This window comes from Phymastichus coffea, unplaced genomic scaffold (genome assembly GCF_024137745.1).
Source record: "Phymastichus coffea isolate CEN01 unplaced genomic scaffold, Cenicafe_Pcof_1.1 PCOF00085, whole genome shotgun sequence".
Lineage (NCBI taxonomy): Eukaryota > Metazoa > Arthropoda > Insecta > Hymenoptera > Eulophidae > Phymastichus > Phymastichus coffea.
In genome coordinates, this window is record NW_026706896.1 from 744,777 (window position 1) to 772,499 (window position 27,723).

Consider the following 27,723-nt stretch of genomic DNA (forward strand, 5'->3'; position numbering starts at 1 on the left):
ATCTTTCTCCGTACGCTGCTGGCCGCTCGGGAATCGAGCGCGCGAGCAACACCTTCGCGCGGCCTTGACTGATTCGCGACACACGCAGGCATATGCAGACGCGCGTGCTCGAAGGCCTTTAACTCGCGCAGCCGCGCGGCGAGGGCCCGCTGACGCCGCCTCTTTTCGCGCGCGCGAAATCTCCGTGCGCCGAAGTTGCATTCCCCATTCGAAAGTTAATCGAACGGAATCGTAATTACACGCCTCGCCTCGTGGACGCTCGGGAAACGAGTTCGCGCAGCCTTGAATTGGACGAGCGGCTCCGGCCGCGCGCGATTTTGTTGCTGTTGTTGCTTACGAAACACCTTCGCCGCGCGGCGCGCGAGCGGAGGAATAACGCCGCCGTCCGAGGGAGGGAGACGACGCGGCACTCGCTCGGCGAGCGCGCTTTGCGGAAGGGAGAGCGGAGGGGCGACCTCGCGGCTACTTATATTAGAGAGGAAAAGCCGAGGTGCGCGTCGAGCGAGCCGAATCCAACGGACGTAATTGCAGCTGCGCTTTTGTGCAGCGGCGCGAACGCTGCCTGCTGCTGGCCTGCAGCAGCGCGAGAGAGAACGTAATTGGCGGGAGAGAGAGAAAGAGAGAGAGAGAGCAGCCAGCTCGCCGTGTATGCGGATGGGCTCGCGGCACAGCCGGATCGCATTTAACGCAACCCGTCTACTGCTAGACCATGCATAACTCTGCAATCTTAGGCTCGCTGTGCACGACTTTATCGCCGCGAACATTGTCGTCGCTTCGCTCGCTCGTTCCTTTGCGCACGAGCGCCTAACCCGTGATTACGAGTAATCCGCGTCGATCAATCTACGCCACGCATGTTTTCGCTGGGAACAGGAGCGCGACGCCGTTTGCATTCACTTAACCGCGTGCAAATCGTTAAACACCCGATAATTGTACAGCAAGTCGTTTGCTCACTTTCGAACGCGCATACGACATTTCAAATTCATTCAATGTCTCGTAGACCCTTTCGAACAATCCCCAAAGTTCACAATTACGATGCGCATCGCGCTTCTTTTCCCTACTTTTTATGATTCGAGGATTGCTTCGCCAATAATCTCCAGCGCGAGAAAAACAGTGTAAAATATCGACATTTGAACTGATTGCTGCAGCAGTGGTGGTAACAAAGCGCGCGGAAATTGCATCGTCGAAAAAACTCCGAATGAAAAACCATCTAGCAATAAAGCCTAGCTTTCTCACTCTCTCTCTCTCTCTCTCTCTCTCTCGAAGAAAAAAAAAATCATTCCAGGAAAAAAAAGGCGCGCGCGCTAACGTCCAAAGGCGAATAATCAATGAAAAGCCGGGTGCAGGGGGAGGGAGGACAAAAAGCCGCCCGGGAATGTACAACGGCAGTAGGAGAGTGCGCGCGCGTGTATTTTCCACGTGAAAACTGAAAACTGCACTCTTGCGGCTACCACGGCGCAGCCGGTTAGGAAGGAGGGGTAATAGACGCACGTAGACGTGACGTGAGAACAACTCTCTGTGGATTTTTAACGACGAAGCGACGCGGCTCACTGGCTTTTACGAGTTTTCATTTTGCGTGTGCGAGTTTTTTTTTCCGCGAGGGGACAAGAAAACTGATTTCAACGAAAAACTCGCGAGTGAGAAAAATCGTAGTTGAAAGGAGGAAAGCACGACATTTTCGTGCGAATAGCAGTTTATTAAAAGTTTAAGAGAGAGGGAGGGGGGAGTGAGAAAAACGAGGCTATTGAGTAATCTCTCAGCCACGTGGTTGAAATCAACGAGGGTGAGAGCGCAACGCGATATGGTCAATGAAACAAAGTCGACAGGTGACAACGCTTTATAAAACAAATCGAGGCTGGAAGGGCGACAACGAACGCGATTGAAAGCTCAAGCTCGTTGCTCAGCGCTCGCGTTGCGTGTCTCGCTTCCTCGGTTGCCGAAATTTGGATACAGCGGCGCGCAGCGGGGAGCATTTCAGGCGGAGCGTCTATACAGTGACAGGTATAACGCACACACAGGATCATGGCGCGGAGTCGGTGCGAGAAAGCGAGCGGATGCACCGGGTGGCATGGCGGCTGGTAACACGCCGTCGCTTTTGCTACGTGAGAATGCTAGTGGCGGGGAGGAAGAACGTGCGCGAGCGAGACCGAGACAGAGATAATGCCGTCCGTGTGCGCAAGAGAGAGAAAGATGGATTGATGCTCTAGCCGGGCAATTTCCTGGGGGGGGGGGGCAACCGCACAGCACACCGTTCTTTTTTCAGCTCTTTGTTTCTACCGCATAGCGACGTTTTCTTCCTTTTTCTCGTCAACCGCGATAAACCTGAGATTTCGCACATTCGCGGGGTAAACACGTTAACCTCGACAAAGAGAGAGTAAAAGAGGGTGAAAGGAGGAGGACGAATTTTTTTTTTTAACGAATGTGTGCGAAAAAGGTATCAAAACTGTACCGAGGAGCATCCGAAGACGCCGTAACATTGCAAGTAACCGTGAACTAATGTCTAATTAATCAACCGAAAAAAAAGAACCATATCAGGACAAAATTGTATCTCGCAACCATCTCGCGCAATACTGCCGAAAAGAAGAAAGACAAAAAGAGTTGTGGGTTGGCGCACACTTACAGCTAGAAAGTCAGATATAGACAAAGAGAGGAAGCGAGATAAGCGTTCGGATTTCGCCAGTGTTGGGCCCCGTCTGTTGTTTCTCAAATAAAAGAAACGAGATGCCCGCTAGATAGTCCGCAGAGTTAGGTCTCTGTCGCGAGTTTTACTTATACAGACAGGTATACATATAGCTAAACGGGTACGTCCTTTAAAACGGAAGAGGAAACAGCTCTCCCCTCGCTCTCTCTCTCTCTCTCTCTCTCTCTCTCTGTGCATATGTGTCGCCGTGGTCGTAGCCGTCGCCGGTTGAAATTGATTCGCGCGCGTGTGGCGGTGGCGTCGGCGTCCGTTGAAAGACGCTAATTGCCGTTGGCAGTGGCGCGCATGCGAAATCCGACTGGTGCATACTCGTACTCTACGCTCGCTCTAAGCTCGCGCTCCACGGCATGTGCGAATAGAATAAAAACGAAGCAGTGACTTCTGTCACGGCCGGGCGCGGCTACGTAGCCACCGATCGAACGAACCTTCAATACTATCCCCTCGCAATTGCACACACGCGAAGCTGCCGCTGCCGCAGCAACGACGATTATTTTCCCGCCGGCTGTGCGCGCGGCGTTTTCCCCTGCGGCTGAGGAACCGCCCTGCAGCAGCCGCGCACCTTATTTTGCAAGCGCCGACCTATATTCAAATGCCAGACGTGCGTGTAACGGAAACGAAAATAATTGGCAAGTAGACAGGTATACCAGCACCCCTGTTCTGCGTAGAAGTACGTACGTGTGAGAGAGAGAGAGAGAGAGAGAGAGCTGGTCGCTCAGCGGCCAGGCTTCAACTCGGCTACATCGCAACAAGCGAGAGAGACAAAGCGAGCGCGCGCGCACGGCGATGCACTTTCCACGGCAGCGACGAGCGCGAGAATCGATGCGCTAGCAGCGGCAGTAGCGACGGAGAGAGAAAAAGAAAAGTGCAAGAGGTGACTGCAGACTACTATGCAGTGATCGATGCGCGCTCTAACCTCAAAAAACACGATGAGAGAGAGAGAGAGAGAAAAGAAGCCACAGAGCCGGGCGCACGATCAGAGAGACGAGGCGAGCGAACAGCGTTGGAGCTGTCGTTACAGCAGCAGCACGACTCGTCGCGTGCGTAAAAAAAGCAGCGAGCCGCGCGAGGAGAGCAGCAGCCGGGCAGCAATTCACGTGTCCGGGCACCGAGGCTCCCACCAATCAACGGCGCGTCACGAGGCTCTATCGACCAATGGCGCGGGCCCATGTGACGCAGCGCGCCACCGCTCTCCTCGCTGCTGCTACTGCTGCTGGGCGTGTGTGCAGACAAGTGCGCTGTTGCTGCCTCTCGCGAACGCTCACCAACGACCAACTTCTTCCTTCCTTGACGACGAACGCTCTGCATGCACTTTTCATCAAGCCATCTTCTCTCTATCGTTCTCTCCCTACCTTCCCGCGCCGCTACTCGCTAGATTCGCAGCCCGCTCCTTTTTTCTTTCTAGGTTAGACGGCCCTCTCTTTCTCGCTCGCAGCAAAATCGAGGTTACACGCTGGCACGCACACACTACGGCGACGGGGCACGAGCAAAAGAGATAGATAAAGAGAGACAGACAGAGAAGCGAAATGTAAAAAGCACGTATTCGCGCAGCGTAGTAACGGTCAGCTGCAGCGCTTACCTCAACCACACAACTCTCCAGTCTTTGGTCTGCAGTAGCAGTAGCACGCTTGCGCGCCCGGTTACGTGTGCACTACTTTGTAACCGCAGATATAGGCAAAGAAAAAAAACACTTGATATACACTCGCGAACAACACCCCGACGATCAAGTCTGCAGGCTCCGAAAAATATGTATACACGAGCGAGCAAAATAAAAAGAGTGGATAACGAAGGATAGAGAGCTTGCCGCGCGGACGACTTACGTCTACTCGCGCGCGCGTTCACGTACACACTTGGCTGTACAGACCGTGTGTCTCTCTCTCTCTCTCTCTCTCTCTCTCTCTCTCTCTCTCTCGGAGCTCTCGCGCGCGTGCTTTGCCCCTTCCTCTCTCGCCGGCTTGCTGCTGGACCTGCTTGCGCCTGTTGTTAGTAAGGGGGGCGATGATGGCTGGGCGGCAAGCTCTCGCTCTTTCTTTCTCTTGCTCGTTCGTTCGCTCTGCTCTCCGTGAATCAGCGCAATGACGCTGTATGGGTGAACGCGTGACGCGACGCCGAGAGAAAACATGTATGCCACAACAACTACGCCCGAATTCCGTAATCCGTAGCGAGATTCTCTTGCCGCACTTTCCTCTTTGTTTATCACGCGCACTGTTGTCGGCAGCGAACGATATCGCCTGTGCGTGTACGTATACGTGCAGCACACCTACGCGCGAACGGGCGGCAGCGCCCGCGCTCTCACTCACTCTGAACAAAGGAGGCACACTTACGGCGGTGCAGTAGCAGCGGGACGTCCTCGAGGTAGACCAGCTGTGACGGTGAGGTAACTTCGCTCGGCCAAGTATAGTCCGGCGGCGTCCTGGCCCCCTGATGCAGCGCAAAAATATCACGTACGCACAGGTCGCTTATGTAGCGCGAGAGCACCTTTTGTCCGCCGCGCTCAGTGCTCTCTCGGGCGCTCGCGCTCCGTGTCTGTCACATGGATGACCGCGGGGGTGCGGCGTTGCCACGTCGCCCGGCCAAGTACATGTGGCTGCGGCCTACACGTGTGTACGTGCAAAGAGTGGGGTTGCGCGCGCATCTACCTCTCTCACTCTCGCCCACGTGCTCATTCGGCACCTATGCTTCCCCACCGACTCCGAGTTTCGTGCTCACGCGGTTTCTCTCTCCTCCCACTCTCGGGCCACAGACCTTCCATACCTATGCCTCGCTTGCCGACTCTTTTTACACAAAGTTCATGCGTGCAGCCGTCAACGTTCGTTCGCGCCCGCCCCGCGATCCAGAATCTTCCTCCGCCGCCGCCGTCGTTGTTTGTAAGCTGTGCAGGAATATACGAGCACGTATATGTGTATGCGTCTAAAGCTATGCTGCCTCCGCGAATGAGATGCTTGGCTACATAAACGCACTTTTTCCATCGCTTTTCATTTTTTGGAGTTGCTTATTTCTTCGAAGTTTATATCTACGTAGCGTACGTTACTCGGTGTACGTGTCTTACGCTCCATCACTTATTCGGAGCTTTCGGTGTTTACGTCTCGCTTCGGTTGATTGGTGATTATTTGTTTTTCAATATTTCTGGCGGGATTTACCCGAAAAGGCGGGTTTCCCAAGAATCAGGCGTTTACAATGGGGGGTCCTTGAGATGTTTCTTCTCAACGAGCACTGATCGGTGTCATTCGTGTACGATGCATGTGTGCAAGAGAGCTCTGCACCTTCTTTCTCTCTTTCCCCTATTCCCTTCACCTTTCTCCTCTCTTGGATTCGCCACTCGCTTGTCCGCTCGAGCTCGCTCGGTGTTGTTTACGTTCATGCTCGCGCCAAAAATATAAGGTGAACCGCCCGTATATACCGCGCGCTAGGCTAGACAAGGATGAAATGCGAGGGAGAGAGAAATGCCAGAGGTTCGACAGTATCGTCCAATGACGTTGAGAATATATGGGAACCTAGCTATAAAACTATCTTCTGCTGCAACTGTCCGATGAAAACTTTTACGAGTTCTGTTAATTTGACTGGATGAGATTCCTGACAATAAATGTTCGCGTTCTCGCTTTGTTTTAATAAATTTCAAGTATTTTATTTTACAAATTTACAGTTTGCGTATTAACAAGATTTGTAACAATTTTTTATATAAAAATTTTACTAATAAAAATCACGCTTTCTCTGTTGTGACTTTATAAAACTTTACAAAGATACTATTCGAAAAATATTTTCAACATTTTGCGCTATTTTGCTTTCTAAAAATTATGATTCTTTCAAAATTATATCGCCGTGAAGGGCGCAATGTAGTAGCTTTTAATTTTTCTAATAAATGTTTTTCAAACATACTACTCAATGGTATCAGTAAGTGTGCAACAAGAATACTCTCACAATAATTTGAAGTGTACTATTCCTTACATGAATCACACAAACTTTAAGTATTACAACTCTACACTAAATAATAAATAGCGAAATATTTCAAATTTGCTACTACGACCTTGTTAACGAAATTGTTTCTCAGTTGACTACATAAAAAACTCACAAAACAGTATTCTAATTATTATCGTAATCTAGCGTGAAGGCATCATTTTTAACATTAGATAGCAATAGAAGCAATAAACATATTATATATTTTTTTTAATTTAATTACGCTATTTAAAAATTTGTACGTTTTAACAGAACCATTATTAATTAAACCCATAAAAAAATATTGTCTGCAAGTAATATATTTTTTTATAATTAATCGTAATTTTAATTTACGCAACAGATAAACCATATTAACGAATCATTGGTTTCAAAAAAACGCTACGTTTCTTTAAATGGTGTTTCGATTACTTTGAATTATATTTATAGATCAATTGTGATTTATATTAAATTTCTACTAAAAGCTTCACCTCAAAAAACATAAAGAACAATTTTTATTGGGAATTATTCAAACAGAAATATTTCCAAATAATTTAAAATAAAAAAATAATTAATTTAGTTTTAATAAAAAGAAAGAGTTTATAGTTGCAGGACTTTTTCGTAAAAGTATGAATCTGTTAGTGAGTTTTTTCTCGAGTATCAACTAAATATTCGTTTCTAGGAGCGTTTAAAAAATTTATAAAAAAGCACGCTCGTATTAAGTTTGGCTATCTGCTTAAGTTACTGACATAAAGATGTTTCAATTCCGTTTTAGGCATATTTTCGAAGAGAGCGGCTCTGTTCTGGCCTTCTCCCTTTTTGACCCAGTGACCATAAACGCGGAAGGCACATCCATCAATGACCTGAAAATATTATTTAATTTAAGACTTGCAGTTTCGTAAAATTTTTCGTTAATTTATTTTGAAATACTTAATGTGTACGTAAACAATACATAAATTTAGTTTTACCGATTATGATAAAATAATAAATGTTTATAATTTTTCATTTTCGAGGGAATACTTACTTTTCTAAGGACCTTGAGTCTATACGGATCTGAACAAGCCACATGTATAGACAGCGGCTCTGGGGTACTATGCAGTCTTTTAATTCTTATGACTGCTCGAACACAAAGAATGCCAAGCATGAATTTCTTCCTTGCATTGAATGATTTGGCTTTCAATTCCTAAACAATATTTGTAAAACGATTAATATGTCTGAAAATAAACAATCTAGTTGTAATTTTTAGTTATGGCGCTGTTAATAACACTTTTTTTTATTATGTTTTTTTTTTTAATATTCGAAATTTTAGTTAACTGCATATATCGTACTTCCAATGTACCGTCATAAGTTTTTCAATATTTACGACTCTACAATGGAGGAGGTTAATGATCAAAAAATTTAATTAAACACCACACGTCGATTAATCTATATGTTACGTATCAATTCCGGGATTGGACGGATCCGACTTTGTTTATGCGAGTTTGTTGGAATCAGCTCTGCTCGGCTCATTTTGATTAAATTGAAATTAGCGAGATGATTACACTGAGCTAGCTTCAAACAACGCTTTTTCTACGGCCCGTTCTTGCCATGCCAGATTTTTTGTATAAATATTTATTACATATTTTATAGGAAATATCAATGCTTGAATATTTGTAATTATAATTTATTCGTTATTTGAGCTTAAGTACACTTGTGACTGAATTGTTTTTAATCAAATGTGCAATGGTAAAAGCATCTTAGACGAAATTAATTAAAGCAATGAATTGCTATCTAGAGACGGTGACAGGTGTCAGTTAGCTGAACAATATATCTTCAATTATGACTACATACAATTAACAGTAATTTCATGGTGCAATCCGGAAGGTTTATGTTTACTAACATGGAAATAACGCGCTTAATACCGGTAATGAAGCGTTGTACGGAGCCGGCTCAGTACAAAGCTGGCCAATCTCAACTATCAAAATGACCCTTATGGAGTGAACTTTGTAAAATTTTGAGCTTGGTATGTAATACATATATACTAAAACAAGTTGAACAAAAACTATTAATTATTTTTAAGCTTTGCATAGTTTATAAATTTCTGCTTATGCTTTATTCATTCAGTGTAAAAAAGAATCGAACCAAAATATCTTGATCACTTTTTAGCTCATCATTAACTAATATAATAAATATGTTTTCATCCAACCTGGCATATTATATTGAAAAATATATAAATATTTTATGCAATTGGTCATAGTGAAGAAACTGTAAAATAATTACTACAAATAATGGATTTTGATTAAAATACAAAAAATAGCACACATCAATAAATACAATTCACTATAGTCAAGCACTCTAGTCATGCAAATGAAGTTTTTAATGAATATAAATTTACAGATAATTAAGTAGTTATGAATAAGATTATGAGAAATTTTAAATTAATTTGAAATTTTATATTTCGCATTGCTATACTGTATGGTAATTTGGATTATGACTATAATTATGAGTATTGTTTATTTACTTGGCAATTGCATTTGTTAATAGATTATTTGTAATTGCAAAAAATTAGTAAGGCTATTGTGTACACAAAACCCATTTATAATGTTTTTCCATGAAATTGAAAAAGTGGCAGGTTACCAAAGCTAATTGAGATATCCGACTGAGTCGTCGTGAATTAGAGGACAGTGAGCGTTTTAAGGGAGCGATATCCTGATCCCACAGCTGGAATGTTAAATGTAATATATTTTAAAATTAAATAATTAAAAAAAAATTCTGTCGATATTCAGTTGCTCTATGAATAGGTGAAATTGGTATAAATATATAGTAAAATGTAATCATAATAACAATAAGTAATTGGAAAAAAAGCTTGAGTAAAAAAGAATGTAACAGCAACAAAGAAAAATTTTTACTGTTTTAAATTTATTTACAATAATATGATAGACATAGGGGATAAGCCTGTTGCTAGTTACTTCTTTCGATTTTCGCAAATAATAAATTTTTAAGCAGCACTAAAAGTGTATTACTATGTGAAAAAACCAAATCACCTGGGATATCTGAAAAGCAAAATATTTACTCGAAAACAAGCTATTTTATCACTTACTACTGTGTGAAAGAATGAATGGTCTAAGGCTTCTTTGATACTAATCCTTTTTGTAGGTTCAATAACCAACAATTTACTGATTAAATCTTTTGGTGCATCTATAATAAAAAAAATGTTATAAAAATTACTATCCATATTATATTTCATGTGAAACAAGTAAATCTACTTATAACTAAGTACTATACCAGTAATGTCAGCCCATTCAGGTGAAGTGAATGAATATTTTCCTTCCATAATGTTCCTAAGCATAACCATTTGTTTTCTATGCCAAAAAGGTGGACACCCAACTAACAAAGTAAACATGATTACACCACAAGCCCATCTAGAAAATTTGATTAACTATATTAATACACAGTATCATGTAAATATCAACAAATATTTTTACAATTTACTGACATATCAACTTCAAAACTATAACCATCTGATTTTTCAAACATGTTACATTTCAAAACTTCAGGTGCTAAGTAACCAGGAGTACCACAAAGATCTAGATAAAAAAATTTTATATAATTTACAGGGCTTTTATATCATATTCAGTAGTACAATAACTCATATTTGAATAACAATTTACCATAAAGTCTTTCCCCTTCTTTCAACATTCTAGCAAAACCAAAATCTGTGATTTTTACATTAAGATTGTCATCTAGTAAAATATTTTCTGGTTTTAAATCTCTATGTACAATTCCTTGATTATGTACGTGCTGTACTCCTTCAAAAACTTGTCTCATAATGTAACGTGTTTTCTTTTCAGATAGTGTAACAACGGATGTCAAATAATCGAAGAGTTCTCCATTTTTACACAGTTCAAATATAAGAAAGATGAATGTGCTTGATTCAAAAACATCATGTAATTCAACTGTTGGGGGGGAAATGTCATATATTATCCGATTTATAAACTAGTTGCATGTAAATATTATATTATGAAATTATTTACTTATGTAAGGATGACCAGCAACCCTACGAAGAATTTGCACCTCTTGCATAGTAGCATCTTTCATTGTATGAGAATCAATGCCATCATGGGGCTCACAACTTATATCTATGATTTTTGCTGCATATTCTATGCCTGTTTCTTTTTCTATACACCTTCGAACTGTGGATGAAATACCTCTGAAAACAAACAATATTAATCAGATTATGAAGATTAAATCATCAAATCAAATTATTAATTTAAAGTATTTGTTTAAAATTAAATCTTTAATAAAAAGGTAATATGCTTATCAAAAAAAGAAAATTTCAAAGATATTTTGAAACAAAGTAATTCAAATGAAATATAAACAAAATGCTATAAGGGAACCCAATAAAATTCCGCGATGTAGGAGATCTATAGATTATATTGAGCAAGAACTATTAGGAAACCAATTAGAACTATTAGGAAAGAAGTTGATTTATCTCAATGATCTTTTAAAACTATAAATAATATTTTCAAGCTTATTCTTTTTAGATGCAAGCCAAAATAGTTTTTGCCTATGAAACATAAATGATTTGGTATTAGACTGAACGTTACAATAAATCTTAATTGGCATCAAACTTTATGTGAATTATTCAACATAAACTTAAATTACATAAGTTATAGGTTAGCTGGCGAGAATTTTATCATCAATGAAACCGCATGCTTTCATTTGTTTGTCTTCTAAACGATCCGCGAATAGATGAACATTAACAAAAGAAATCCTCAGAGTAGTACGTCACATCGAGACAATGGCTGTGTAGACAAAGGCGAATCCGCGCGAGTCTATGGCTGCCTTACCTGCCGAGGATTTCTTTAGGCTCGTATTTGGCATAGAAACCCTTGGCAGCATCTTTGTCGGGTAGAAGATCGTCGGTTTCATCTTTAACTACCTCCTTCTTCGTCATCCTCGTGAATTAATCTCTCGCTTTCACAAAACAACACACGCAAAGATAAAAAGTCAGTCGCAGGACTTTTTTAGCGAAGGTCACGGAGGTCAGCGATCATCTTCTCTATCTTTGGCAAATTTACTGTTTGTTTCAAGAAGAATAAAGAAGAGAGAGAGAGAGAGATAGAGTGAGAGGGGGGAAAAAGAGAGAAATAGAGTCTTGTATAGGAAAACTCGCGAGCTCGCTGGCACTCCGCGTTGCACCTGTCACATAGCTCGCGCACCACTAAAGCATTGGAACGCTAGCAGCAGCTAAGCTAAAGTTGCAGACGTATTTTTGTTGGTCAGCTGGCAGCTGGTGCTCCTCCCTCCCACTCTCCCTCTCACTCATAAGTCGTGACTAGTAGCAACACAATAATGCTCACTTATATTGTGGCGTTCTTTTAAGTTCTAATTTGCGTGCAGTTGCGCATGTTGTTCTGTTTAATCTTGCTATTAACATTAGAAGAAGTCCTAATTACTATTTATGTAGTATCTTTTAATTTTCGTTTCAGAATGCGCGTCTCAAAGCTTTCATCGGATTCTTTATCAGTTCCAAAATACGATAACACCGAATGTTTATCAAACATACGTATGATTTTTATAATGCATCAAAAGAACTTTTGCTTATCAAAATTGTTTTTAATAGCTGTTTAACATGGATATAAATTGATACTTATTAATATTATTTAAATATAATTATATTTATGCATTGTCTGTAAAATATTTACAAATAATTATAAAAGTCTGAACGACTAAAATTAAACTGTCTTTTTTATTTTTCAATGTCATATATCTAAAAATGTATTAACTTTTTTAAAATTTATTTATTTAGATAAATAAACTGAACATATCTGATAAACTTGAGAGCGATGCATATGACATGAATTAAGCTAACTTCATCTTATCAAGCTTCAACATGGCCGGTGATATAGCCGGAGGTTTTTCAATAACTTTTTAAGTCAAGTCAATTTCTCTTTTGAACATGGAGCTGTCACGTGTCGTTTTCGGTAACAATTTTAGAAAATTATTATTCGACGTGACCAATAAAATTTTCAGTGTACAAGTGGCTAAATACATCAGGTAATTTTGACATTACGTAAATCAGTCGTAACATAACCTTAAGAAACGCATTTAATTATTTTAAAGTGACAGGAACTCGACTTTAAAAGACATAAAAAACACATTTAATTATTTAAAAAAATATTCGCATAACTAATAATTAATACTTAATTATTGTTATTTTTTGTTTTGCAATGTTTTATAAGATTGGCAGAAGTAGGTAAATTAGAAGCTCCGAAGTTGTCGGGAAAATACAAAACTGGACAGTTAATATTACACAGAGTTTTTGGCTACAGAGGAGTTATTCTTTTTCCATGGCTTGCAAGAGTTTATGACAGAGATCTACCTCATAGACGAGAAGGGTAAACAATAAAGTATTGAATAAATTAAATAGTTTATTGATTGGTGTTAAAATATAATTTGAATTATATATATATGTCAATTTATGTTTAAAAAAATGATGTATACATAAATATATTGTATGCTTATAATATTGATTTATTCTTTTAGCTCTGAAGAAGGCAATTTTAATGGAGTTGGCAAAGAAGTAAAAGGAAGGACACATATTTTTTATCAAGTTCTAATTGATCAAAGAGATTGTCCATTCATAGTAAGTATATTGTAATAATGTAATAGTGATTCTGTAATCTGAAATATTTAAAAATATTTCACTGGAAAGATGATTACAGCCAGTTTATGTAATATTTGATTATTCTATTATCTATAGGTCTTCAAGTTTTAGCTTTGACTAAAAAATGAAATTAAAAATTGGTTAAACTTTAATGAAATCTTGGATAATTAATAATTTTGTGCGTGTGTGTCTGTGTGTGTGTGTAATATTCATTTACTATCACATAAAATAAGTAACAGATAAAAATAATTTTTTTTTAAGTATTTAAATTGATTGCCATTATAAATATTACAGAGGGCACAAACAGAAGCTGTAACTTTTCTTGGAAATCATGAAAGCAGTAGAAGTTTATATGCAATTCCTGGGTTAGATTATGTTGCACATGAAGACATTTTGCCATACACAACCAATGAAAAACCAGCTCTGCAACATGAACTTTTTGATAAATTTTTGTCCTACCATCCAGACAAAGATCCACCCTTTGCTGCACAAGAAACCTTACGTGCATGGCAAAAAAAAAATCATCCATGGTTAGAACTCTCTGATGTACATAAAGAAACAACAGAGAATATTAGAGTTACAGTTATTCCATTTTACATGGGTTGTAGAGAAAGTCAGACAACATCAGTATATTGGGTATACTATTTCAAGTGTAATTTATTATAGTTACTTTGAGATGGTTTAATGCCATATTAAATTTAGATGTTTTAGAAGTTATTTGTAATTTTGGTATATAAATTTTTATGTTGGTTTCAATGATTTCAATTTTAAAAGTTAAAGAATTTAAAAATGGTATTACGTGTACGTCAAATAATAACTTAGTTCTTGCTTACTAACATAATTTATATTTCAGTGGCGTTACTGTATAAGACTAGAGAACTTAGGAGATTTGAGCGTGCAACTGAGAGAACGCCATTGGAGAATATTCAGCTTATCCGGTACGTTAGAAACCGTTAGAGGGCGAGGTGTTGTAGGACAAGAACCAGTACTTTCAAAAACTTTGCCAGCTTTTCAATATAGTAGTCACGTTAGTCTGCAAGCTCCAAGTGGTCATATGTGGTATGAATTTAAGCTTATATTACAAAAATAGTCATTAAAACTTGTTATATCAATTTTCTACATTTTCAGGGGTACTTTTAGAATGGAAAGAGAAGATGGATATGCCTTTGACTGTAGAATTCCACCATTTTCTCTGGAATCGAAAGCAGATGAACCAGCAACTCCCAATGCAAACACCTAAAATCCATTAAGTGATTGATAAAGATCATAAGTTATAAGATGCAACTGTAAAAAGATGTTTTAATTTTAATTGCTATACTCTAAGAAATTACGTCTGTCTCAGTATAATAAAAAAATAGGCGTTAACACTAAATTAAATTTGTATATAACCATGTAGATAGTGAATTTTAAAAGAATAGGTGATAATGTATATTACATTACTTTGTAAACTCGACAAATATAATTTTCAAAAATATTATACATCTGTCAATCAAATTTTCATTAAAATGAAAATAACGTGAACGTCAAAGTGATTAGATTTGCAATAATGATTAGTAAAACATCAATAACTCCTGTTTCTACTCAACTGCTGCATAAATTTACAACCAATAAATATTGTACCTATTTAAGACAAAGATCGATTATTTACTAAAGTTTAATAATTATAAAAAAATGTTATAAGTAAAACTTGTCGGAAGAGCTCATTAACAAATTTTGATTTGTGATGTTGTAAAACGTATTTTATTTCAATAATAACAGCATTATTTGTTCAGTTGATATGTTTTATTTGAAGGATGCAAATGAGAAAATAAATGGTATAGAAAAATTTGAATTATAAAAGCATTTCGACCGGCCGTCACGAGGTGCCGCTGTGAGTACGACAAACCGGCATCTTTGTTGTCCTACAGCGACTAGTGACTTGGCTCTTTCTTCGTGTTTCCGCATCCGCAGAGAGCTGCATTCGTCCCGGTTCGAGCCAGTGCTTTGCGTCGGTGAGCGACTGACGATTCTAATTTTTTGAAGCTCCACTAGTTTGTTTTTCCTCAACGTCTAGTTCTCCGGACAGAAATACTAGTATCAACGAGACAACGATGGCAGCCAGTAAGTAATTAAATAAATTCGCCAAAAAAGCTTTGAGAAAAGAAACGGTATTCTCGTCTTCGAAAGCCTTCGGTTTTCACGTTGCTCCATTTTACTCTACAGATTTCGAGAGTCTAACGGTACTTCACGTAAAAACAACAACAAAAAGTAGGTAGCGTTATGCCGCCATGTAACACGCAACTCTCCTGTCACTTTAAAATATTATTTCTCGCGTACTATGTGCTTTTTGGAAAGCACTATTTTTCGGAGTGATATTTCAGCTAGTGCTCTTTCTCTCTCGCAATGCATGCAGAAAGGGCCCTTTTGACACAATAAATATTGCGCGGGCCCCTTTTTCAGCTGTGTTATAAGAAAGCTTTCACTTGCGCGCGGCGGTGTTGCCATTTTCAAGGGATGTAGAGCCAACAGTTTCGCCCTCACGGTACATATGTACAAACACATTATAACAGCGTAGGGGAGAAATACTCACGGAACTGCGTACAAGCCTGTTTGCTGGCGATCAAAATCAACGGAACCTTTTAACTCGCGCTGCTGTTATCTCTCTTATAACGCGGATGCATCATTTACGTGGCGTATATAGGCGTTGCTGCCACTCTTTGCAACGCAGCTATATCTCTCACGCGCGCTTACTCTTTCCGCTTTATTTACACACACTCTCTTTCTCTCTCTCTTTCTCTCTCTCTCTCTTTCTCTCTCTCTCTCTCTCTTTCTCTCTCTCTTTCTCTCTCTTTCGCTCTCGCTCTCTCTCTCTCTCTCTCTCTCTCTCTCGCTTTTGCTCCCGCATTGCCGCTTCTCTTTCATCATTCGGCACGCTCAACTGTTCGTTAAAAGTCAAAAAATATTTTTAGTCCGCGCGCGATGTAATGTCGTTTTTTTCTGAATGTGTGGCAATAAGACGTTGTACTGGAATTTTTACGTGCTCACGTGATTTTTATCTTATCACTATCTAATCGATAGATTGGTGATTGTTTGTATGATTCATTTCAAAATACAGACAACGTTACTTTCATGTATAAAACGATCGTACGTTCAGAGCTTAGTGAGATTTGATAAAGATTAATAATTGCTAGACATTTGCAGAAAAGTTTCAACAAAATTGACAATTTATGAAGTAATTTGTATGCATATTCTCTCATCCTCCTGTAAGAAATCGAACAGTAATGCTATGAAAAATTAACCAGGTATACAAGCTGTAGCGTAAGCTCGTTTTATCCGTTACTTTAAAATTCGAATAGATTTCGTGTGATAGCAATAATACTGTACAAAAAAACAACATGTTGATCATTTCTGCTACAGCTATATGAAAAAGCAATCTAAAACCTCTCATATAAAATGATGATTCATGATAGTCAACTGATCGTGTAAAAAAATAGCATGACTACGTTGAAAAATAAGTGGTCGAATGCATGTGTGCGTGTACATGATATGGTGCAGCGTTTGCATTCCATTTTACTCTGAAGAAATAGCAAACGTCTTTGTGCAAAACCGGACGAAAAAAAGTATAGCATCGCGATCGAGTGCTATTTCCATAAACCTGGTTAATATTTCGTAAAGCAAATTACTCGTGCACTTTTTTTTGTCCGCGAAAAAGAAAAGAAAGAAACTACGAACAATACAATTTACTATTGGCGACATTTGTTTGCTCGGCGCACTGACAACAGCAGTACGCTGCTTGCTCGAAAGTCTCTCCGGCGCAGAGCCACACAGTTTGTACGTCAAGGAAGTCGATTGATTGCAAAATAAAGTTTCGCTTGTGAAAGCGATTGAGTTTATTGCCTACGACACGCACGTAGCGTCGTTATATGGCGGCTCGTTGCATTCACTGCGGCATTTTCATACCGATTGTCACTCGGCAGAGACGAGGTTTTAGATTTTGGATTGTTAGCTTAAGTTTTCTCTTTCTCTTTCTTTGTCGGCCGAACGATGCCGTGCAGAAATAACGGAGGCGCGGACAATTTCGACGAAAAAGATTTTTCTTGGCCGGATTTCCAGAACAACAATCAGTCTCGAATTACTATAATGCTCTTATTCATGTGGGCTTATTCTCGGAATCTTCATGCATTTCAAAGCTCTACTTGAATCACAGATTTAGGTCGTGGACTGAACACAGTGATCCTGTGTCGCCATAGCTGTGCGTGTGATCGCCGAGCTGCGGGAACTTTAGGCTTAGCGAACCGTTTTGTGTCGGCTACCGATCGTTGATGCATTATGTATTTGTTTGGAAAACGTAAAATAATACAACTAACCATTTGATTTAAATGTAATCGGAGCAGCAGGTGTACTGACGAAGGAGCTACTGAGCCAAATGCGAAGCAAGTTCTACGCGGAGTCGCGCAATCTACAGGCGCAGAATGTGTGCTCGCGAATCGACCCATTGGAAGCATGCCTCTCGCGTAGTACAGCTCAGGCAACTAACCACGTGTTCCAGCACAAAATTGAGACCGAAGGCAAACCCGTTACCAACCAGAAACACAGTGGACGTTGCTGGTTGTTCGCTGCGCTCAATGTTATTCGCGTACCTTTCATCAAGCAACACAATCTCGAAGAGTTTGAGTTCAGTCAAAATTATCTATTTTTTTGGGATAAGGTAATGAAAATCTTCATGATTCGTTTGGTGAATGAACAGTTTCGATCACTAATTCCCCTTTTTCTCATTTACAGATTGAACGAAGCAACTACTTCTTGCACAACATCGTCAAGACGGCGAAACGCGGTGACGCACTGGAGAGTCGAACTGTGAATTTCCTTCTGCAGGATCCAATTAATGATGGTGGCCAGTGGGACATGGTGACGAATCTTATCAATCGTTACGGTCTTATGCCTAAAGCCTGCTTTCCTGAAAGTTACTGCTGTGAGAATTCAGTACGACTCAACATCATTCTCAAGAGCAAGTTGCGCGAGTACGCTCACGCGTTGCGTACCCTCATCGACTCTGGTGCCTCTGACGAGCAGGTATACACATGCGATTAAACTTTTCTTGTTTTAAAACATACATAAAATCACTGTCATTTTCCGAAATTCTTTTTAAATTTCATCGGACCAGTAGATTGTTCTTGTATTTTTTTAAATAATAAATAGGTTGTGACTCCATTTGTAATACTTGACGTTATTGAAACTTATCGTTATTGAATTTGATTAATATAATTAGCTTCAGAAAATAATCACTAATTTATCAGAGTAACATTTTTTAAATGAACATTAATTAAAAACTTTAATAATTATGAGATAAAAGTCAATTCATAATAGAAATATTTATCCAACAGATTCAACAACGCATTAATGAGCAGATGACAGTAATTTACCGAATAGTCGCTATTTGCTTGGGTATTCCACCAGAGACTTTTAACTGGGAGTACTACGATAAATCAAAGAACTACAACAGCGTGGGGCCAATTACGGGTTTGGACTTTTACGAAAAGTACGTGAAACCATACTTTGACGTGAATGAAAAGGTTTGCCTAGTGACAGATCCAAGGTCTACAAATCCGTACGGCAAAGTCTACACAGTTGATTGTTTGGGTAATGTGGTTGGTGGTAGAGCCACCATATACAACAACCAACCTCCAGAACTTCTCATGAAGCTCTGTGCTGAAAGCATCAAGAATAACGAACCTGTTTGGTTTGGTTGCGAAGTTTCCAAACGATTTAGTGCCAAGGCTGGTATCCAGGATCTAAAGGCACATGACTTTGAACTTATGTTTGGTACCGACGTACAAGTCACCCTCACCAAAGCTGAGAGATTGCTCTATGGAGAGTCGTCTATGTCACACGCCATGGCCTTCACTGCTGTATCCTATAATGTAAGTAATAATATTCACTTGCGATAAACAATTTTGTATTGTAACTGCTGTTTCAACATTGATAGTGTTACCATTTGTATTTATTCTTTTGTTACGTTATTTTTCTCAATTTTGAATAAAAAGACGTGATATATCATCAACTTTTATTAGAGAACATTAGTATTCATGTAATCTTTTTCTTGCAAATTATATTATATATATATATATATATATATATATAAATTGTTTATACATTACATCTAAATTTTTGTAAAATAACATTAAAAAACTTATTTATTTGAAATGTTAAAGTAAAGAATAGCTGTACTTATAGCTCTGATCATTCAAAAAACCAATTGATAATTCATCTGATAAGTAATAAAAATGATTATTAGTCAAGCTTAGAAATATGTAGTTAATTTTTCTAAAGAACTGGTAAAGTTAAAGCTTACTGAATTAATTATTTTGATTTAAGATTAAAATAATTTTATTAATTTAGGTCATTGATGTCTTAAAAAGTTGATTGAAACTAACATCTTTTTATGATTTTCTGTTTTCAGAAGGATGGCTCAATCTCAAAGTTCCGTGTAGAAAATTCATGGGGAGATGATCGCGGAGACAAAGGATATTTAGTTCTTACTGCTGACTGGTTCCATGAATTTGTCTTTGAAGCTGTTATTGATAAAAAACTTGTACCCGCTGATGTGTTAGCTGCATTTGATCAAGAGCCAATTGTCTTGCCTGCATGGGATCCAATGGGCACACTTGCTCAGTGATAAATTTTAATACTTGTCATTGTATATGTAATCAACTATTTTTGATTGAAAAAGAAATATGAAAGATCCGAATTCAAATAAGATTAATTTTCACACAATTACTACAATAAACAGTAAAACAATTTTTTATAAAAAGAAACAATGCTGTAATAAAAAAAGCTCTTGAAACTTTTTTCTATTAACTGTGCAGTGGAGTGCAAAATAGATGCAGTTTTGAATTCAGAAAACTAATCATGGTTTGAATATCACTCTAAACAGTCATGTTGCATTTATCAACTTGTGAAATGAATTTTAATAAATACTTTTTATTCCAATAATTGTAATAATGCAAGAAGATAAAAATGTTTTTTATAAGTTGTAAAAGTGTTATAGAATGGTAATACTCTTTCAAAGTTCAGACGCATGCGTCTACATTGGTTGCTATGGATGAATAAAAAGACTATACTTTAGAAAAATGCAATTGATTTATTTTTTATAATATCTACAACACTTCCTTTTAGGAAAACCTTCCAAAGAAAATTTTTCAATAAATTATCTTCTCCCATTGTTTAACTTCTTCCTCTTTTGGTGATACAAATACTGTAATTTAGCCCAAACACCTTGACACATCCTCTGTAATCTCACATCTTTGTTATTTACAGCAAATTCAAAAATCTTTTTAACCATACATTTACTAACTTTAAAATTATTTTGCTGTAATAAACTCAAAGCTGCATATAGTTTGCAGCGAGCAACTAACTGAGGATCACCTAATCTTATGGACAATTTGCATTGTTCTATAGATATTTGCCCAGCAATTTTAGCCTGTTGAAAATATAGCACTTAAATATTACTGAAACAAGTATCACCAATCAACAACTTACACAGTGATCAGAATAATCTCCTAAAGCAGAAAAAGCTCCACCTAAAGTTGACAACCATGACATTGCATGATCTATTTCTTGTCGCTCCATAACCATTCGAGTTATTTTTTCATTCCTATTCAAAATATATATGAGAGATTTGCCTACATTGTGTTACAAATATTTATGATAAAACTTAATTTACAACAAACCAATTATAATCCAAATATTGATACTTTGGGCTACGTAACTTGATTAGAATAAGGCAATCTTGTACATCTTCTTTGAATTTTGCTCTAACAAAGTTTTTTAAAATATCAAGCGCTGCTTTTCTATAAACATTAGAGCATCGCATAACGTAAATGTATAATGATATCAAATATGCATTAAAACCTTTTTTACGTAAAAATAATGGGTAAAGCTTCGTTTTGTTACACAAATCATTATCACATGAAGTCTTTTTATATTCAGAAATTAACTTTGGCAAAGCATTCAAGTCATCATAAACATATTTTCTTTTATAAATTATTAATCTTAGTTGATCATTCATGATTAAACGTATTTTTTATGTTAAAGAAGAGTAAACACCAATGAAACAAGTTTTAAGGTTAGTTTGTTTTTTTCGCTGATTTGATTGAATTTGTATTTAATAACATTTGTATAAAACCAAAGCAACATGCTGTAACGCTAATTAATTTCAGTAGATATTTATCAAATATTGTTATTTATCCAACAGATTAATATGATTTAAAAAAAACAAAGTAAACTAAACAATTTCGACAAAGGAATAATACAGACTTTGAAGTTGCGTCTGATACTATCTCAATCTGAACTGAACGTCAATTGACAAGTACAAAGTTAAAACTAGAACTGAGAAGATAACTCTGGATTTTCAAGGAAAAATTTATTTCAGATATTATAATAATAGCATTAATTGTCTTAATTGACTCTGATATTAATAGTTATAGCCTATTTCTAATATATCAATAAAAAAATTACGTAGAAATAAAGATTTTTCTCAAATCTAAAACTAAGTTGTTTTCTAAATGTACATATTTGTAAATGTAATTATGGATCGTGATAACTAAGATTTTTAAACAAAGAAATGCACATCCATTATGAGCTTTCCAATTCCAATTTTTGATAAGTTGAATATATTTTGATTTTTTAAATAAAATTACATAAGAATTAGTAATAACTTTCAATATTCAAGTGGTTGACGATGATGCGTTATTTTCTTAACAAACTTGGCTTTCGCGTCACACAAATATAAGTTATATCACTAATTTTTATTCAGAATATTCATTAAAAATAAGAATTGAAAGGGTTTGATATCAGCACCAATTACAGTAATTAACGACATTATGTTATATCTTAGACAATTTAGCTTAAAATTCAGAGGCTATCACCATAGTTTTCCAGTGTTTTTTGTACTGTATATATATCTATTAAAAATCATGACAGTATTAAATTTCATTGCAAAATAATCTTTATAAAAACACGAGCCACTATAATGTCATAAATAATTATTGTAATATTGATAAGTATAAATAAATTGTAGTTCAATGGACCTACAATTTATGTCATCCATTAATATATCGACTTATGTATAGTCGTAACAAGACCTTGGAAAGTATTTCTACCCCCCTCCCTCATTATTTTAGCGGGTCATTAAAATTTTAAAATATTTAAATGGTAAAATGTAAAATTATTATATTATAGTACTTATTGATTATACTACACATAAAGGAGTTGACAAAATAGATCATATTATATGCCGCAAATATCTTGTGTAAAGATTAAATAAAGTAAGAGACGGTCTTACCACCACATAAATTAGATTTGAAAATAATTACTACAATTATGTTGATTAGGAATTTAAATATACACGAGAGATTATGTAATGGAATTAAATTAAAAATTGTTCAGTTATAAAATACAATGTTTAAGCTGAAAACAGGAGAAAATATGGGGAAGAAAGTTTATGTCAATAACACGAAATATTAGAAAAATTTCTATGTTATCAACTACGTGATACCGAAAACCGTTTCTAGTCATATTAGCATTTTATATGATATAAGTAATGAAGCACAAGGACACAATGTTGACTCAATAGAATTACATATCGATAAACCATTGTATTCATAGTCATTTATATTGCATTAAGTAAAAGTCGAAATCTTGAAAATTTCTACATTCAAAATAGTTCCAATGACATTAACCTCCATGGTAGTTTGGAAGAAATATCATTTATATATACTTTTAATGTAATATTTGAATACAATTGGAGTATAATTTAAAAGTATCTTTCAACTAGAGGGTTGGTGTGCGAATGTATATATATGCAATGAAAGAAATACATATAGGTTTACGTACTCGGAGAAACAAATAGAATTTTTATTTTTTTAATGACACACTATTATTTAAAATAATCAATTTTATTAAATTATACAATGGCTACCATATTTTGAACAAGTAAACACGAGAAAGGCTAACTTAAATTAGTAGTTTTCTTGTTCAAAATTTACAGCATATATGTATGTATATTATCTAACAACAGTAAAACGTGGTGTACTCATATAAAAATACAATAACGAAGAAAAGAAAGTAGAATAATATTTTATCATTATTTATTTGTTTAAGCAATGACTCTTTTGGAATCTACTTGTGAGCTAAATTTTACATTTAAACTAACGATATTATTTAATAGATTAGTCTTAGAGAGTATTTATTGAAATTTTAAAAGACAATTTTTTTCGTTAGTAAATTATTTAAATTTCAATCAACACTACTCATAATACCTCCACACTATTTTTTACTATTGGGCATAACCTGAGACTCATAGCATTTTATTAGTTTATTGAATAATTTGTTTTAATTAGGCTAAACTGAGATGCTTCTCATTTTATATTGGAAATTTTTTTAAATTTTAGGACAATCAAAGACGTACGGCCATAAGAGTGTAGGTGGAAATTTAATTTAAAACTGTTTTTTACTATTGGGCATAACCTGAGACTCATAGCATTTTATTAGTTTATTAAATAATTTTTTTTAATTAGGCTAAACTGAGATGCTTCTCATTTTATTTTGGAAATTTTTTAAAATGTTTGGACAATCAAAGACGTACGGCCATAAGAGTGTAGGTGGAAATTTAATTTAAAACTGTTTTTCATTTTTAGGCATAAACCTGAGATTCATAGCATTTATCTGTTTATAAGAAAATTTTTTTTAATTGGGCTAAACTGAGATGCTCGCCATTTTATTTTTAAACTTTTTTAAATTTGGGCATAACCTGAGATTAGCAGCATTTTAAGAATGTAGCTGCAAATTCAATTTCAAACTGTTTTTTATGTTGGGCATAACCTGAGATTCACAACATTTTATTAGTTTATTAAAGATTTTTATTAATTGGGCTAACCTGAGATGGTCATCATTTTATGTTTGAACTGTTTTTTATGTTGGGCATAACCTGAGATTCACAACATTTTATTAGTTTATTAAAGATTTTTATTAATTGGGCTAACCTGAGATGCTTATCATTTTATGTTTGAACTGTTCTTTTTTATTTTGGGCATAACCTGAGATTCACAGCATTTTAAAAATGCAGCTGGAAATTCAATTTTGAAATGTTTTTTATGTTGGATATCACCTGAGATTAATAACATTAAGAATATACCTGGAAATTAAATTTTTAACTTTTTTTATGTAGGGCATAACCTGAGATACTCGCCATTTTATTTTTAAACTTTTTTTAAATTTAGGCATAACCTGAGATTTACAGCATTTTAAGAATGTAGCTAGATATTCAGTTTTAAACTGTTTTTAATGTTGGGCATAACCTGAGATTCACAACATTTTATTAGTTAATAAGAACATTTTTTAAATAATTTAAAAAAGTTAAAAAAGATTTAAAGACAGTAGAAGGTAAAAAAGAAGGTAAAAATAAGAAGTTAAGATGGACAAGTTAATATGGCTGATGATGCACTTATCAAAGAGTTAGCTCCATAGATGAAGCTAGGACATGTTAGTTTAAGGATTCAATGGAATCTAATGTGAGCTAATTTTTAAGTTTATAATTTTAATTGCATTTTATATGTAATGACTCTTTTGGAATCTGCTTGTGAGCTAAAGTTTATGTTTCAATACAAAATTAATGTAATGATTCATTTGAAATTTTCTGTGAGCTATACTTTAAAATTTAACAATAAAATCAATGTGCAAATAATAGTCATATAGAATTATTATTGCTACAGAGAGGTCTCGTAGATTCAAAACTGATTTATGTGAAATAGAAGTAGTTTAAATTTATCCTAGCAGGTTAAAACTAGTTTTTGGCTACAGAGAGGTCTCGTAGATTCGAAATTGATTTAATCTCGTTTAAACGAAAATTTATGTTTAGTCCTATAGTCTTATACTAGTTTTTTGCTACAGAGAGGTCTCGTAGATTCGAAATTGATTTAATTTTATTTAAACAAAAATTTATGTTTAGTTTTACAGCGTAAGACTAGTTTTACTACAGAGAGGTCTCGTAGATTCAAAATTGATGTAATCTCTTTAAACAATTTTTAATCAATTTATCAATTAATGTTTAGTCTTATAGTGTAAGATCAGCTTTTTGCTAAGGTCTTGTAAATTTAACATTGATATCATTAATTTTAATTTATGATTATTTGCCGTTTATGAGACTTTTTTCACGTAAATCAAAACATAGACATATAATACATGTAGTACTTTAAAATTTAATATTTAAGTTAACACAAATGCAGTGAGATTGTAAGCTGTAATTGTAGTTAATTCAAGATGAGCATGCAGACTTTCTTACGTTTAAATAGTTGCTGACCATGAGACAACTGAATTTAAAATTTAATACTGCGAAAATAATTCCAATTTGATATAAAATAAAAATAACTGATTGAACAGTGACGACGAAGATCAACAATTACCAACATGTCATGAATAGTTATCATGTCACACCTCATACAGAACTGCAGATATTTTAGATAAAGTACCACCAATCTGTAAGGAATAATCATTATATATTAAATTTTGATACAAAAGTATTCAATAGAATAACATTTTAAAGTGGAGGAATCACATTGTTAGAAAGGTATATTAAACTAAAATATTTTATGAAAGTAATATAACGTGAATAAAAAAGAAAAATGTAATACATAAACCATGTTTTATCCATTAATATAATTAAATAAAATAAAGTATAGAAACAACTTTGGTTACAATTATAAAAAAATTTTGAAACTAAACATACCTTTAATTAGGAGATATTTCAGAAACTACTGCGTGGAGGAACGCGTGCTCAGCGAGGTTAGCAAGAGATTTACAAAAACGGCAGAATCTACGGGAATAAAAAATAATAGTAAATATCTGAAGCATCTCAGACAGCTCTATAAACACATGAATTGAAGAAGTGGCTATAAACAAAGATATTACAAAAACTATTACAAAAAAATATGAAGACTAAATTATCTTTAAATAATTACTCCAATTTAATCTGAAAAAATACCAAAATAACCCTACCCATTATTGGACTGGGATCAATTTGGTTAAATAAATGAAATAGTAAATTTGAAAAAAAAGCGTTCAGCACTTGGAATCTTTTGGTAATCAAAAAATAACCGAGGCTTATCAAAATACATTTTGTTCATTTCACTAAATACAATTCTTAAATATAGTTTAATTACCATACAAAAAAAATGCAATATGAGCACAGAGAAAAACAAACATAAATTATAACGGATAAAGATTATTAGCAACACCTTGTAGAAAGTGTTTTTTGAATAACGTGCTCGTGAGGTTAGTGAAGAAAGTTCGAGATACCGCGTGGAAAGCAAGAGTACGACGCCATTGCCAAGCGGATTTTTTTTATGTCCGGTCAAAATCACAAAAGCGGAATGTATTCAGATAGTCAGTAATTCAATCAAAAGTAAAAATTGTTTACTAGAAAATACAATAGAGTTATAAATGTCCTACTTCTTTTCCATGCCTCAAACAACGGCCATAGCCGGAAGACATCTACGTCCATCTCGCCGCGAAACCCATAACTGGAATGAATGAGAAACATTTTAAAACCGACGTACTGACTGTGGAGTGTGGTCGGACGACCAATTCGCTGTGAGCATGTAGAGAGAGGGGATAGCAGCGCTGGCGTCAATCTCAACATTGGTTCTTATGGGAATTTCCAACTTTTACGCTGACGGCGGCCACGGAACTAATTTCTTCCCATAAGATTTAACATGACTTTTCCAGCTTTTTGAGGGGGCCACCAAACTTGCTCATTGTGAATGGGTAGAATAGGACACATACTCACTCTACTTACGTTATGCAGAATGCGCGCCAACGCTTAGAAGCCGCCTATACTAACATGGCGATGTGCGTACATTTTTTTCATTGGCCCTTGTACGTCGGATAAGTTTGATCAAAGGATCAATAATCGTTTGTTTTTAACGTATATGTTTAAACTTGTCGCTTTGTTGTGAACGAAGCTGCATATCGGTATACTATTTTAAGTTTAAAGAATTTTCTCTACAATCTGTCTGTACCTTTCCCTTTTCCAACATTCCAGACAATTAGTCAAAGGACTTTTAGATATTTGCGTCAGATACCTGACAATGTTCTTGAAAAACTGGAAAAATTACTAGGGGTTGTATATAAATCATTGTTATTCATTTGAAATGACAGTACGTTGTTTCAAAGTACATACGTCAGAGGTAAGAAATGAAAACCACTTTGACCTATGTTAGGGCACCCTACTAAGTGAAGGTCGCACGCCTGCCTTTTTTTTAATTGCAAATTTGAAGTCTATTACGTTATTTGTTTATGTTTGTCAATGTATATCCCGATTCGATTTTTATTCTTTTATCGAAAACAAAATTTTGTTGTTTGCACAATACGAACTTGTATTTTTAATTTAGTCTTTCTAAAATATAACATTTCG

General features: G+C 36.2%; 4 protein-coding genes across 13 annotated transcripts; 2 read left to right on the plus strand and 2 right to left on the minus strand.

Moving 5' to 3' along the window:
* Positions 1 to 6,303: 6,303 nt before the first annotated feature.
* Positions 6,304 to 11,828, minus strand: LOC131668933 (phosphorylase b kinase gamma catalytic chain, skeletal muscle/heart isoform-like). 3 transcript variants are annotated; one of them, XM_058943431.1, is made up of 9 exons: positions 11,455 to 11,828; positions 10,639 to 10,814; positions 10,276 to 10,560; positions 10,101 to 10,191; positions 9,890 to 10,026; positions 9,705 to 9,802; positions 9,242 to 9,325; positions 7,650 to 7,808; positions 6,304 to 7,488 (listed from the first exon to the last, which is right to left on the minus strand). In XM_058943431.1, exons 1-9 carry the CDS (start codon positions 11,559 to 11,561, stop codon positions 7,354 to 7,356), a joined length of 1,272 nt encoding a protein of 423 aa, XP_058799414.1. In that variant the 5' UTR covers positions 11,562 to 11,828; the 3' UTR covers positions 6,304 to 7,353. The 3 variants fall into 3 exon arrangements, with proteins under 3 accessions (XP_058799414.1, XP_058799416.1, XP_058799415.1); XM_058943433.1 differs by lacking the exon at positions 11,455 to 11,828 and adding an exon at positions 11,270 to 11,400; XM_058943432.1 differs by lacking the exon at positions 9,242 to 9,325.
* A 202-nt stretch (positions 11,829 to 12,030) lies between these two features.
* LOC131668934 (polymerase delta-interacting protein 2) lies at positions 12,031 to 15,045 on the plus strand. Of its 2 annotated transcripts, XM_058943434.1 has the most exons (7): positions 12,081 to 12,173; positions 12,417 to 12,664; positions 12,850 to 13,005; positions 13,154 to 13,253; positions 13,569 to 13,910; positions 14,128 to 14,333; positions 14,403 to 15,045. In XM_058943434.1, exons 2-7 carry the CDS (start codon positions 12,567 to 12,569, stop codon positions 14,512 to 14,514), a joined length of 1,014 nt encoding a protein of 337 aa, XP_058799417.1. In that variant the 5' UTR covers positions 12,081 to 12,173; positions 12,417 to 12,566; the 3' UTR covers positions 14,515 to 15,045. The 2 variants fall into 2 exon arrangements, with proteins under 2 accessions (XP_058799418.1, XP_058799417.1); XM_058943435.1 differs by lacking the exon at positions 14,403 to 15,045 and having other exon boundaries at positions 12,031 to 12,173; positions 13,569 to 13,926; positions 14,128 to 14,255.
* Positions 15,046 to 15,176: 131 nt separating this feature from the next.
* Positions 15,177 to 20,381, plus strand: LOC131668932 (bleomycin hydrolase). Of its 2 annotated transcripts, none has more exons than XM_058943429.1 (5): positions 15,177 to 15,374; positions 17,645 to 17,961; positions 18,036 to 18,326; positions 18,638 to 19,174; positions 19,714 to 20,381. In XM_058943429.1, exons 1-5 carry the CDS (start codon positions 15,365 to 15,367, stop codon positions 19,927 to 19,929), a joined length of 1,371 nt encoding a protein of 456 aa, XP_058799412.1. In that variant the 5' UTR covers positions 15,177 to 15,364; the 3' UTR covers positions 19,930 to 20,381. The 2 variants fall into 2 exon arrangements, with proteins under 2 accessions (XP_058799412.1, XP_058799413.1); XM_058943430.1 differs by having other exon boundaries at positions 15,178 to 15,374; positions 17,648 to 17,961.
* A 1-nt stretch (position 20,382) lies between these two features.
* On the minus strand, positions 20,383 to 27,165 carry LOC131668935 (uncharacterized protein F58A4.6). Of its 6 annotated transcripts, none has more exons than XM_058943437.1 (4): positions 21,570 to 21,596; positions 20,984 to 21,103; positions 20,793 to 20,907; positions 20,386 to 20,733 (listed from the first exon to the last, which is right to left on the minus strand). In XM_058943437.1, the coding sequence occupies exons 3-4, from the start codon at positions 20,886 to 20,888 to the stop codon at positions 20,461 to 20,463; spliced, it is 369 nt and encodes a 122-aa protein (XP_058799420.1). In that variant the 5' UTR covers positions 20,889 to 20,907; positions 20,984 to 21,103; positions 21,570 to 21,596; the 3' UTR covers positions 20,386 to 20,460. The 6 variants fall into 6 exon arrangements, 2 of the variants coding, with proteins under 2 accessions (XP_058799419.1, XP_058799420.1); XR_009302327.1 differs by lacking the exons at positions 20,386 to 20,733; positions 20,793 to 20,907; positions 21,570 to 21,596 and adding exons at positions 25,594 to 25,787; positions 26,038 to 26,124; positions 26,760 to 26,886 and having other exon boundaries at positions 20,983 to 21,067; XR_009302326.1 differs by lacking the exons at positions 20,386 to 20,733; positions 20,793 to 20,907; positions 21,570 to 21,596 and adding exons at positions 25,594 to 25,787; positions 26,038 to 26,124; positions 26,760 to 26,886 and having other exon boundaries at positions 20,983 to 21,103.
* Positions 27,166 to 27,723: the final 558 nt, after the last annotated feature.

Excerpts from the sequence above, each read along its gene's own strand:
- LOC131668935 (XM_058943436.1), bottom strand. The coding sequence starts at position 21,321 with ATGAATGATCAACTAAGATTAATAATTTATAAAAGAAAATATGTTTAT. Across the intron at positions 20,908-20,983 it reads CAATATTTGGATTATAATTG|GAATGAAAAAATAACTCGAA; the intron begins GTTTGTTGTAAA and ends TATTTTGAATAG. Across the intron at positions 20,734-20,792 it reads GAGATTATTCTGATCACTGT|GCTAAAATTGCTGGGCAAAT; the intron begins GTAAGTTGTTGA and ends TATTTTCAACAG.
- LOC131668934 (XM_058943434.1), top strand. The coding sequence starts at position 12,567 with ATGGAGCTGTCACGTGTCGTTTTCGGTAACAATTTTAGAAAATTATTA. Across the intron at positions 13,911-14,127 it reads AGACAACATCAGTATATTGG|TGGCGTTACTGTATAAGACT; the intron begins GTATACTATTTC and ends TTTATATTTCAG. Across the intron at positions 14,334-14,402 it reads GCTCCAAGTGGTCATATGTG|GGGTACTTTTAGAATGGAAA; the intron begins GTATGAATTTAA and ends CTACATTTTCAG.
- LOC131668932 (XM_058943429.1), top strand. Across the intron at positions 18,327-18,637 it reads CTGGTGCCTCTGACGAGCAG|ATTCAACAACGCATTAATGA; the intron begins GTATACACATGC and ends TTTATCCAACAG. Across the intron at positions 19,175-19,713 it reads TCACTGCTGTATCCTATAAT|AAGGATGGCTCAATCTCAAA; the intron begins GTAAGTAATAAT and ends TTCTGTTTTCAG.
- LOC131668933 (XM_058943431.1), bottom strand. The coding sequence starts at position 11,561 with ATGACGAAGAAGGAGGTAGTTAAAGATGAAACCGACGATCTTCTACCC. Across the intron at positions 10,815-11,454 it reads CCTAAAGAAATCCTCGGCAG|AGGTATTTCATCCACAGTTC; the intron begins GTAAGGCAGCCA and ends GTTTGTTTTCAG. Across the intron at positions 7,489-7,649 it reads GACTCAAGGTCCTTAGAAAA|GTCATTGATGGATGTGCCTT; the intron begins GTAAGTATTCCC and ends TAATATTTTCAG.